This window comes from Sorghum bicolor, chromosome 3 (genome assembly GCF_000003195.3).
Source record: "Sorghum bicolor cultivar BTx623 chromosome 3, Sorghum_bicolor_NCBIv3, whole genome shotgun sequence".
Taxonomy (NCBI): Eukaryota; Viridiplantae; Streptophyta; class Magnoliopsida; order Poales; family Poaceae; genus Sorghum; species Sorghum bicolor.
In genome coordinates, this window is record NC_012872.2 from 60,335,501 (window position 1) to 60,348,540 (window position 13,040).

Consider the following 13,040-nt stretch of genomic DNA (forward strand, 5'->3'; position numbering starts at 1 on the left):
AAGTACAGCATAGGGGATACACTGCCACTGCAAACAGGCCAATCACAGTGTTCAGAATCCTCATGCTTACTGCATGCTCAACCGGCGTGTGGCAAGGAAGTTCAAAAAGACTACCAAGTACCAACGACTGGGCATCGGCAACGATTCCGAATTGGATGAATCAGTCTCTGAAGTTCAATAAAAAACAAAAGTAGAAATCTGTGTATATCTGAAAAAAAAATTACATATTCTTGCACAGTCATGAGAAACAGGTGAGGCGGTGAGCTACTGCCTTTTGCCAGGCTAAGCCTGCCCAACGATCCAACTGATAATTTTGACCTGTCCTTCGCTTTATTCTTGCCAAAACCTGGTTCTTATGATTGGAAAGAAGTGGTATGTCACAACAGGCTCATTTAAGTAACTCTTCATAAGCTTCTTATTAATTTTGGTGATACATCAATTTGCCAGGGCCAAGGCATGAAGACAACCAGGAAAACAGTTCAGCTACGCCGCCAGCCCCATCTGAAAATGAATGAATTCTGCATGTGTGCATCGGATGAGAGATTGAGATCCAGCACTCAGTTGGGCACTAGAGTAGGCTGCAACTGCAACTGCCGCTCCGGGACGGGCAGTAGGCACCGACATTGCACTAATAACAAATCCGGTGTAATTATGTAATCCAAAAATACTAATAACAAATCCGGTCGTCTCAGAACGAACTTCCACTGGCGTGGAAGGTGAGGAACGCGCTTCTCTGCGGTCAGGCGGAAGGTCCCCTATTTGGTGGGGGTGGGGGAAGAAGGTTGGCAGTTCCGTGTACCGCGAGCCCGCGCCCGAAATTTCACAACACCAAGGCCGAGCCAAACCGACCGTAGGGGGGAGAAGTACAAGGCCACCACCACAAGGAGTGCGAGGCGAGGGCGAACGCCGGGGGCAAGCGCGGCGGCGGAGGCAGCAATGGCGGCGCTGCAGAGCTGGCGCAAGGCGTACGGCGCGCTCAAGGACACCACCACCGTCAGCCTCGCCAACCTCAACTCCGACTTCAAGGTCCGCCCGCCGTCGAATCCTCACTCACCCGCCCATGGTTTCCCCCGAATTTCTCGGCCGCTAAAACCGGCTCAGTTCGTGACCGTCGGTCGTGTGCTCACCGTCGGATCTATGGCCGCACTCCTGCGCTGCACGCCTGGGTTTATTGATTCTCTTCGGCGTGTGGTTTTTGTTTGCCCAGGATCTGGATGTCGCGATCGTGAGGGCCACCAACCACGTGGAGAGCCCGCCCAAGGAGCGCCACCTGCGCAGTGCGTGGATTCCTCCCATGTTCTCCCTTTCCTTTTTTTTTGCTTATAATTTGATTTTAGGAACTAGCCGGATCGTAGACGTAGAGTGCTGTGGTTTCTCAAGCATTTCTCGGTTTGAGTTTGCTGTCTGATGGGTTTGTCGGTGCCGGTGTTGCAGAGATTGTGGCGGCGACGTCCATCGCGAGGCCACGGGCGGACGTCGCCTACTGCATCCATGCGCTTGCCCGGCGACTCGCCAAAACCAGGAACTGGATTGTAAGCACTGTTGTACTCCGGTTCAGATTATTTGATTCGTTCTGTGTGTGTATTCGATGCTATGATGGTTGCTTTAGCTTCTAGATTGGTGCCGATCTTGTAATGGTATTGGGTGATCGATGAATCTCAAATGCAATTTCGTTTGTTAAAAATGTGATCATACTGTGAAACTGAATGCAGACTAAATGATCAATTGGCAAATGTCCAAGTTTCATGTGGGGTTAGTGAAGATGCAGCTATTGATTTGGGCACCTGAACCTCAGTCCTTGCACACTGGAGAGCTCGAGCTCATATGTTTAGTTATATAATACTATAATAGTATATTGTGTTGTGAGTCTGGAATTGCAATACAAATTAGACCTTTATTATCTGTGCTTTTGGTGGCTTGACTGTATATGTACTAGTTAATGTGGATGCGGGAACAAAAACAGAAAGAGACGCGACTGAGGATTTGTTATTTTGCAATGAAGATATTATACAACCAAGTTGAAATTTCTTTGCATAGCATAATAAGCTTGTTTACAAAAGCACAGTGAAAATTCTATATTTAACACAATTCTTCACTTTTTGTGGTCACTTTTATTTGAACTGAGAATTGTTGATTTAAATTGTGTGGTTCTTTTCTGTTGACTCTCTGAAGCCTGTATGACACCCTGTAATGTTATGTCCTTGGATTAAACTCTTTTTTTAATGGTTAGTTTTTTATCTTACCTGAATTGTTTGATGGAGTTCAGTTGAGATGGCACAACTCTGACTGTTCTGTGCTAATTTTTTGGTTTCCTTACAGCTATCCTAGCAGCAACTATCTCAAAATTATTTGGAGTTCTTGTATTCCTATTCAGAATGTTCTGCTTCCTTTTGTAGGTCTTCATCAACCTTTCATCTTAGTAGCTAATAATGTAGAATAGACCTGATCATGGGCCACCCAACCAACCCAACCCAAAAACACCTAACCCGACTAATGCACCGGGTGAGCTCGGGCCGTGATTTTTGAACTGCAAGAACCATCAGGTTGGGTGTGGATTGTAATTTTTGAACCACAACAACCATTGGGTCAGGCGCGGGCTGCATTTTTTGACCTAGAACCTGACCAAACACAGAGAAACCCAACCTAATCTGAAAAATAGCCCAACCCAACCCGATTTGTCCGTCGGGTGAGCACGGGCCAAAAAAATTTGACCTGCCACTGCACTTGGTCTGGCCAAAAAACGGTTGGGCTTTTTTGGCCCAATCTGATGCTTGAATAGGTCTAATGTAGAATGCGTTCTTCTTGGGTTATGTAGGTTGCCCTGAAGACACTTGTAGTGATCCATAGGCTTCTTCGGGAAGGTGATCCTGCATTCCGCGAAGAGTTTCTTACATTTACTCAGAGAGTGCAAATTTTGCAGTTATCAAACTTCAAGGATGATTCCAGCCCAATTGGTCTGTATTTCTTCAATTTAAATTTGACCTGATTTTTTATTTGGATCATTAATATTCTTCCGTATTTCCTTCTAATCTATTATCTTTATATTTTGGAATTATATCCAGCTTGGGATTGTTCTTCATGGGTTCGCACATACGGTTTATTTTTGGAGGAAAAACTAGAATGCTTCAGGGTCTTGAAGTATGACATTGAAGCTGAGCGTTTATCAAAGCAAGGTCAAGGACCTGAAAAGGTCTGGACTCTGACATGCTCATTCAGTATTTTTATTTCATTTTTTTGCCACTTTACAAAAGCTGTGCGGTGTTATCCATTATTTGTAGCTATATTACTTGCTGGTGATACTTCAACATGTAATTAAACTTCTTTGTTTTCAGGGCCACAGTAGAACCAGGGAATTGAATTCTCAGGACTTGCTGGAGCAATTGCCAGCACTGCAGCAATTATTATATCGACTTATTGGTTGTCGGGTGATTCTCTCTTATCCTTGCAACAAATAAGTTGGATTAGTGAAAGAAACCGGTTTTATAAACATATTTAGTTCTTTGGTCTGTATTTTTCTTTTTTTAACTAAGCCAACATGCCACTGCTTTTCCTTTTGTATTCAGGCAGAAGGAGCTGCAAATAACAATTATCTGGTGCAGTATGCTCTAGCCCAGGTAAGCTCTGTTTTTACTGTCATTTTTTTGCTTCAACTTCTACTAGGTGATCTTTATATTTTGTTTAACGAGCCAACTGGTCATTTGTGAATCTGTCTGGCTATGTCTTGCACTTCATGACCTATTCAATGTATAATAGAGCAGTTCAGTTCCTTCTATGTAATAGTTTATTCTTAGATCTGGGGCATCTTACGCAATTTGAGTGAATCCTGCTTCTGTACAGGTTCTTAAAGAAAGCTTCAAAATTTATTGTGCAATAAATGATGGAATTATCAACCTTGTTGACAAGGTATATTAATCTTCTAAGTAGGAATTTGTCTATGTTGCACTGAGCTATTTCTACTTATGCTTCCTGTTTCCTGTTGGCTGTCAAACAACTGTGCAGTTCTTTGAGATGCCAAAGCATGAAGCACTAAAAGCCCTTGACATTTACAGGAGGGCTGGCCAGCAGGTAACTGCCCTACACGGTAGTAATGTGCAATGTATCTTAACTTGAAGAAGATCAGGATGCAACAATTGTGTGTGCTTAGACGCTTATCTGCTATTTTTACCCATCAACATCTTTGATGCTTCAGGCTGGAAACCTATCTGACTTCTATGAAAGTTGTCGAGGTTTAGAGCTCGCAAGAAATTTCCAGTTTCCCACTTTGAGGGAGGTGAGGTCATTTGTCTCAGCATTCGCCATGTAAATTTTTACTATGTAAGAGTATGACCAGATACTCAGATTTGATTTATCTTATTTTCAGCCACCACAAACATTCCTTTCAACCATGGAGGAGTATGTGAAGGAGGCTCCACGTATGATGCCAGTTATAGAGCCACTGGTTAGTTCCTGGGTTCTAATAAACCATTTGGATTTTTGCATGACACCTTTACATTTTATAACAAGAAGTAACAAGTAGGAGCCTCGACGATGGTATCTGTGTGATACTTCCTGTGCCTTGCATGTTAAATAGCATATCACAACCAGTGGTGAAGCTAGAGCAAATAGAGGGGGGGTTGCCTTTTGGGTGCATATACATGTTCCACAGGGGATGCTTGTATGGTGGGAAAATTAGATAACATCATTGTTTTAACTTTTTTTTTTTTTTTGGGGGGGGGGGGGGGGGGCTTTATTTGCACCCCCTAATCTCAATGTAGCTTGCACTGATCACAACTTCATTCTTCTTTTATATCTAATCTAATGACGCCAAACTATCCGATGTAGGGAAACAGTTAACATCAATGTTTGTGGCCCAATGAACAATTTCTCTTTTACTTTGGTATTTTTGTGATAATTGTGTCATCTGTGAATGTCACACGCTCTTTTTGGGAGATAAATGATTACTATCAGGTCAAGTTTATACCAGGCGATTTACTTATTGTGGAATGGATTCTTATTTCATCAGGAGCTTCCTGAGCAGCTTCTTCTGACATACAAACCAGAAGAAGAAGAAGAAGAAGAAGTTCGTGAGTCTGTTCCTATTGCAGAGGAGAAACTGCAAGTTGTTGAAGAACCTGCTCCAGTTCCTTCCTCCCAAATAGCTTCGCCTCCCAGGCCTGAGATTGCAGATACTGGTGATTTACTGGTAAGTATGAAAATGGTCATATGAGTGACATTAATGCTTTTACATTATAATCTAAATGTCATATTTCCTCATAGGGGTTAGGTGATTCAACCCATACTGTGTCGGCAATAGAGGAGAGCAACGCATTGGCCTTGGCAATTCTTCCGACAGGTAATTAATCAAATAGTTCTGTTATTAATTATATCATTAGTTCTGAGAAGTGTATGCATGCATGCTGCAGGTGTTGATAATTCAACAACTACACAGCAAGATAGAGGATTTGATCCAACAGGATGGGAACTTGCTCTTGTTACTACAAGCAGCAACATGACTCCACTGTCTATGGAGAGTAATTTGGTTCGTTTCTTAATCTTTCATTGAGGAATCTACCTTTCATTGGTTGCCACAGTTTTTCCAAATCAAACATTTTAGAGATGCTGTGCTGCTATGTGCTATGTACTCTTTTTTGTACAACTTTGTTAAGCTCCTGTAGTTCTACTGTCAAGCTTAACTCATTTACTGGTTGAAAAGTAAAAACCAGTACACTGGTATGCTGGTTCACTGCAGTTGAAAACTAGTAGCAATGAGTAGCTAATTCCTATTTTATCAAAGTGCAATCACAAAGAAAAGTAAATTTACTATTTTGTGGTAACTCGTATGAATTACTCTCTAGAGCACCTTTTTGAGAAGCTGTATTTTGCCTCCTTGATTGCTTGGGCCAATTGACAGCACCACTTGCCATCTACGGAGACTCAATGAGCTTTCTGGAATTTTGTAGTATGGATAAAACTTCCAGAACATATAGGAACTGAGATGCGCCCAATCTCAAATGACTGATGGTTATTCCCATCCACAGCCGTTGGAAAAGCTTCTTATGAATGTTCAGTTGATAGTTGACACTTCAGACAATACTAGAGGAAATTTGGGATTCACAACTCTATTTCTTGTCATTTCATGAATTGCCAGGTGGCATACATTGCCTCATTGACATTTGTTGTTACTTTTCTACCTCATGGCATCATTACCATGGTCTGGAAAGGTGTAAATCATTGTATGGCTCAATTGATACTTTCTGCTTATGCAACAGTCGTTTGGATTTTGATAGAACTTGACAGCATTTCTGCTAACTTTAGAACGTTTGCTAGATTCTGTAGATGAAACCCTGCCTATTTACAGGTTGCTCTCCATTGGTAATGAAATATGTTCTGGAGTACAGTGTGCAGATTGATGAACTATGACTAAACAATTAATTTATTGTGTGGAGTATTGTTTAGCTTTTCTCAAAACCAAAATATGGTCTTTCTGTGTTCCAAAAAAAGAATGTGGTTTCGGTATTACCAACGATTCTATTTCAGATCTTATTGTGAGGTATATAACATGGAGTCTTTTTCTATTTGTAGGGTGGTGGATTTGACAAGCTCACATTGGACAGCCTATACGATGATGGAACCTACAGGCAGATGCAGCAACAACAGCTATACGGCTCAGCCCCTCCCAATCCCTTCATGGCAAGCGATCCCTTCGCCGTGTCAAATCAAGTAGCTCCCCCACCGTCAGTTCAAATGGCAGCCATGGCTCCACAGCCCCAGCATTTGCCCATGATGATTGAAGCAAATCCCTTCGGACCACCACAGCAGCATCACGCGGGCATGGCTCCTGCAGCAAACCCCTTCCTCGATGCTGGGTTCGGTGCGTTCCCGGCAGGAAATGGAATGCATCCACAGACCAACCCCTTCGGAGGCGCCGCACAACTTCTCTAGGCATATACTTTGCATTACATAGAAGATGTGCAATCTGTAGATATCCATGCAAGACAAGCAATTGGCGTGTCTGGAACCGCTTTTCACCGTCAGACCGTTACCAATCCTATGTTGCACCATCTTCATCTCGCCCTTCCTTATTAGGCCTTGGCCGCTTGGCCTTTCTTGTGTAGCTTTCCGTTTTGCTGTGGCTGGTTTCCATCTTCTGACTGGGCCATTGCACCCTCTCATTGTAAAGAAATTTGTTTCGGGCTTTCGGCTGATGTAAAACTACGTGCAATAAGCAGCAGAGCAGCAGTCCTGGACCCAACTAACTCATTCTTTGTCAACCGTCAGCGTTTGTATTTAGCCTTGATTAGTTTGTGAAAAGAAAAGTTTTTAGCTACTGTAGCATATTTGTGACTAGCAATTAGTGTCTAATTATAGACTAATTAGACTCAAAAGATTCATTCATAAAATACATACAAACTATACAATTAATTATTTTTTTATCTATATTTAATGCTCCATGTGTCTAAGCATTTGATGAGATAGGGTGAAAAGTTTTTAGGTAAGAACTAAACAAGACCTTTGTCTAACTTCTAGCGGGGGATATTTGTCTTCGGTCGTGCGAATATTTCCGCAATTGGTCCCAAACGGACAAGAAAACTTTCAATCCAATTTGCTCTACCTCTCGGTTCCCTCTTAGTGTCTATTCCTCGGTAAACAGCCCATGGGAATTGTACAATTGCACACAGGACTTTCTGTCATGATTTTCCGGTCGAGCGAACAGGTGGGACTTCTCCTATACCTACACCTATTGAAATATTTATCGACTTCTTTTCATCCATCTTACTATGTATAGCAAAATAGATATATTATAAAAATCAACCAACTTATAATTTAAAACAGAAAGAATAATCAACAATTATCAATTCTAAATTATAAGACTTTTTAGTTTTTTTTAAAAAATTTACACATAGCTTTTGCTATGCACTTAAATACAGAGTATACACTAAAGTCTAGATATATAGTAAAACTAATATATAGAGAAAAACTAAAATGTCTTATAATTTGAAATGGATCGGAGCATGAAGTAGGGTCAAGTTGAAGACTTGAAGACCACGATTCATTTTATTCGAAGTAAATAATCTATGGCACACATTTACAGCCAAATAGATAATGTATCCTATGAACAGTGACGTTGTATATACCAACAAAAGAGATAGGGTATCTATACCTACTATATAATTTATTTATAAACGCCATGCGAATGGGGTGGCGGTTAAAAAAGCTTTGCCACGGAATCCGGCGAGGTCCGGCAATAATTGCAATTATTATGGAAATGGAAAAGGACGCCGGCGCAGTGCAGCATCCACTCACAGCGGGAGAGGGGACCGGTCCTCCTCACGGTTGATCGCGCCATCGCGGTCGGCTCCATTCCACTGGCCCTCGCGTCCCACAGTCCCACTCGCCGTCGCCACGGTTCTCGCCGCCTCGCATTCTAAATACCACCCCTCGCCATGATTCGGCGGTTCTGAATGCAGCAGCGCGGGCTCTCCTGTAACCGCCGCGCCCGGAGCTTCTCCCGAGCCCGCGTCGCCGTCGAGGGCTGTTAACCTCGCAACACCCCTCCCCAAGCAATCAACAAACGAACGCGCGGGCACGCTGTGATGGCCGCCGCCGCCGCCGCCGCTGTGAATGGTAAGCGATCGGCCCGTTGCGCGCTCATTTCGCGTTTGAATTGGTTTGAGATAACTGTCGAGCACATGGCGTGCAGGTTTCGTATGAGGATTGAGGCCTGGCGTTGACTGTGGGGACTGGGGACTGATGGATTCTGGCTGTGTGTGTTGTTGCAGGGAGCCTAGACGTGCATGAGAGGAAGGCGCAGAGGAGCTACTGGGAGGAGCACTCTGGGGAGCTCACCCTCGAGGCCATGATGCTTGACTCCCGAGCCGCCGAACTCGACAAGGAGGAGCGCCCCGAGGTGATTTATCCCGCGACGATATTCTTCACTCGGTTTTTTTAAAATTTTGGTTCGTATGTTTGTGATGCATCTACTTGAACCTGAGGATATGATAATGCTCCTTTTGTGATGCATCTGTTTGTGATTGTAGCCTTGTAGGATTAAAACTTTGATATATTAGTGCTTCTTTTTTTTTGTAGGTTCTGTCTTTACTTCCTTCTTATGAAGGAAAATCTGTACTGGAACTGGGAGCCGGAATAGGTCGCTTTACTGGTGAACTGGCTAAGACATCTGGGCATGTTTTTGCAGTGGATTTCATTGAAAGTGCCATTAAAAAGGTAATGAGATTTACACTTTCCCCTGATGTAAATATTTTCAGGCTTGGTAGCTGAAATTTGATCGTTTTGTAGAATGAAAGTACAAATGGTCACTACGACAACACATCATTTATGTGTGCTGATGTTACATCCCCGAACCTGATGATTGAAGCAAACTCCATTGATCTGATATTTTCAAACTGGTTGCTGATGTATCTTTCAGATGAGGAGGTAATGATCAAACCATACATTAGAATCATAAACTGATTCAAGGTCTATTGCTAAAGAAAAAACTCAAATCAACTTCTCGTGTGGATAAGGTTACATTTATCATTTGACCTGAATTGGGATATGTTTGTCCTTCCAATTTTTCTGACTGTCTCTCTTACTGTAGATTGACAAGTTGGTAGAAAGAATGGTAAAATGGCTGAAGGTCGGTGGCTATATCTTCTTTAGGGAATCTTGCTTCCATCAATCTGGAGATTTAGAAAGGAAAGTTAACCCGACACACTATCGAGAACCAAGGTTTTATACCAAAGTGAGAATGCAAACTTGCCTAGTGTCGTCCCCTTTTGCTTTTATGATTTCAGTCAATTCAAAGTTTTTTTGTTCTTGCCCACTCCACTCTTTAGTTTTCTTAGTTGAGTACCAGCTTTCTTTGAAATAGCTGATAATATCTTTTCCCATCTAGGTATTTAAAGAGTGCCAAACCTTTAATCAGGATGGCACTTCCTTCAAACTTTCTCTGGTTACTTTCAAATGCATTGGAGCTTATGTAAACATCAAGAAAGATCAAAACCAGGTACTTCTCTGTCCTCGCACATGCACATAGACATGTGTTTCCATTCCTGTGAAATTAGTGATGAACACGACTCCATTGCTTCCAGATATGTTGGTTATGGCAAAAAGTAAATTCATTAGAAGATGGGGGATTTCAAAGTTTTTTAGACAATGTGCAGTACAAAGCCACTGGAATATTGCGCTATGAACGTATCTTTGGAGATGGTTACGTGAGCACTGGTGGAGTTGGTGAGAGGACACATCCCTTTTTGTCATTTTTTGTGATATCATATTTGCAGTGCCATTAAATGTTATTATGTATCACTATCCACCAGAGACTACAAAAGAATTTGTGGATAAACTGGATCTTAAGCCTGGACAGAAGGTGCTTGATGTTGGTTGTGGAATTGGGGGAGGTGATTTTTACATGGCTGAGAAGTATGGTACCCATGTTGTTGGTATTGACCTTTCCATTAACATGATATTGTTTGCCCTTGAGCGTTCCATTGGGCGTAAGTGCTCAGTTGAGTTTGAAGTCGCTGATTGCACCACTAAGACGTACCCAGACCACATGTTTGATGTCATCTACAGCCGTGACACTATCCTTCATATACAAGTACGATTTACACTTAATGCATGCAGTCTTTTTATTCCGAGATGTTAGAGCTACATTTTGATCATGGAAAGTATCTTCATTTGGAGATGTACTTAGAAACTCTGTCTTTTTTTTGGCTTAAAACATCACATGTTCATGGCATACCTATAGTTGACTCTTTGACACTTTTTTTGCTTTTGACTCTGCAGGATAAACCCTCCTTGTTCAAAAGTTTCTTCAAATGGCTAAAACCTGGGGGAAAGGTCCTAATCAGTGACTACTGCAAGAGTCCTGGGAAACCATCAGAAGAGTTTGCAGCATACATTAAGCAGAGGGGTTATGATCTCCATGATGTAGAGGCTTATGGACAGGTGGTTCTTAGGTCTTACCTTATCTTATTTTTGTTTGCATGGTTAATGCTTAACACAATTGCTTTGATCTAAAAGTATAATTCCGTTTGATGAGTAATAAACCTCTGTCAAATTATCCAGATGCTCAAGAATGCTGGTTTCAGTCATGTCATTGCTGAAGACCGAACTGACCAGGTCTGCCCATCTAAACATGCGCAATCTGCATGTTCATATTCTTGTGATCTTGTCTACTAAGATGCTTGGATAAACAGTTTTAATGACACACTATGTGTTGTGTTTCAGTTCCTCAGTGTTTTACAGAAGGAGCTAGATAAATTTGAGAAGAACAAAGATGATTTCCTGTCCGAGTTTGCCCAGGTGATTCGACAAAGCCCCTAAGAAGTTCAACGATGAAAACTCGTAGCAAAAATGAAAATATGAAAAGTTCAGCAATGAACTGGCCGGCTCTCTTTAGAAGCCTGCATTCTTTCTCTGTTGCTCTAAATCATATCTAAATCTTTGTTTCATTTGTTATCAGGGGGATTACGATGATATCGTGAATGGATGGAAAGCAAAACTGCAGAGGACCTCTGCTCGTGAGCAGAGGTGGGGGCTGTTCGTCGCCACCAAGTGAACGGTGATGCCCATGTGGCCTTACAAATAAAATGGCTTTCGCAGTTCACCGATGGGATTGACTTCATAGCGTGATTTTGCATTATTGAACTCTGAGAGCCTATCCTATTTCTTTGTGCTTTGGGACTGGTTTAACTTTACGGTCCTGTGATCGCACTGAAACATAGAGCGTGCTGTACTGATGCCACCTTTCTGTGGAAGTGTAATAAGCTCCACGCATGGCTCGGCATGCGGCTACATGGATGATATATGCACATGAAATTTGGTATTTCCAAAAGGATTTTAAAAATGATTTTGCATCTTGACCAAAGTGCATATATAGAAGCATTGAAGATGTGCATCATTTTAAATTTTTTCAAACTTATGACTACGTGTTTCAATAGAATTATTATCACGATTTTACCGAAACAAGAGATTCACGCTGAATATTTACCCACCATATATATGTTTGTGCCATAGTTCTTTTCTTCATTTCAAGATAATGCTTCCTCTGTTTCAAATTATAAGTCACTTTGAATTTTTGGATCTATGTTTAGATATATAGCAAAGTGAATATATCAAAAAAGTTAAAGCGATTTATAATTTAGAACTAGTTTCTTGCCAAATTAGCTGTAAGCGAATTCCAGTGCTTCAAAATAAGGGCAAATTGTTTGCTAAGTCTGTCCAAATTCAGCTAAATTTTGGTAGGAAAATGAAAGCCCCCCCGCAGATCCCGAGGTGGATCCAAAGCATCCGGCCAAAGGACTTCCTTTTGTCCTCCACGCTTCTATGTACACGTATACAAGCATACGGCTCAGTTTCAAAAAAAAAAAAAACAAGCATACGGCTACTGCTTGATAATAATTTCCCTCAGAGGACAGATCATGTCTTTTATGGTCAGGGCTCTCAGTTTGTAAATTTAAATTCGATTCTCCCTGTCTCTTCAGCGTGCACACGTGGGCTGCGGGCGGGGTGCTACTCATCCAACGACGTGGTGACGAATTTTCTAGGCACTGATCGTGGCTCGTGAGGTGGATTTCGCTTAGGCAGATAGCTAGGCACACGTACGTGAAAGGCTCTCCTGCTGCCATTGGTGCCATTAGATTATGGTGATGCACGCTAATGGATAGTAAATAGTGCCAAACTGAGAAAACAAAGACAAGTAAATAAATATTTTCTCTACATAAAGCACTAGCTAAGAAAAATAGTACCAAACTGATGAACACATGGCTGATATAAGCTATCATTCATGTTAGTTTTGTTGAAACTTATTGCAAGGTAACAACTAAATTTCTTTGCAACTTGGTTCATGTCAGTCTTCTGAATTTATACTCCCTTTGTTAAGTAAATCCCCATATAATTAATCCCTAAAAAACTTCAACTCTACAAAATCCTATTTAAAATTTCAAAATGGTTTACTTTGTAGAAAATTATAAATAAAATAGAATGTGGTCTCGAAATCAAAAAAGAATCTCTATTGTAAAATTTTGAACTACAAATTCCTTAGTTAACAAATTAGC

At 41.5% G+C, this 13,040-nt stretch overlaps 2 protein-coding genes across 2 annotated transcripts; both read left to right on the forward strand.

Moving 5' to 3' along the window:
* LOC8068056 (putative clathrin assembly protein At2g01600) lies at positions 684–7,218 on the forward strand. The gene is made up of 15 exons (XM_002456147.2): positions 684–1,026; positions 1,208–1,277; positions 1,435–1,532; positions 2,816–2,954; positions 3,063–3,190; positions 3,333–3,425; positions 3,564–3,614; positions 3,838–3,903; positions 4,000–4,065; positions 4,190–4,270; positions 4,361–4,438; positions 5,003–5,182; positions 5,257–5,332; positions 5,403–5,518; positions 6,562–7,218. The coding sequence occupies exons 1-15, from the start codon at positions 937–939 to the stop codon at positions 6,919–6,921; spliced, it is 1,692 nt and encodes a 563-aa protein (XP_002456192.1). The 5' UTR covers positions 684–936; the 3' UTR covers positions 6,922–7,218.
* Positions 8,434–11,842, forward strand: LOC8063104 (phosphoethanolamine N-methyltransferase 1). Its single transcript, XM_002456148.2, has 12 exons — positions 8,434–8,604; positions 8,760–8,887; positions 9,067–9,204; positions 9,277–9,414; positions 9,578–9,721; positions 9,875–9,985; positions 10,071–10,212; positions 10,299–10,579; positions 10,768–10,929; positions 11,050–11,103; positions 11,212–11,286; positions 11,447–11,842. The coding sequence occupies exons 1-12, from the start codon at positions 8,574–8,576 to the stop codon at positions 11,540–11,542; spliced, it is 1,500 nt and encodes a 499-aa protein (XP_002456193.1). The 5' UTR covers positions 8,434–8,573; the 3' UTR covers positions 11,543–11,842.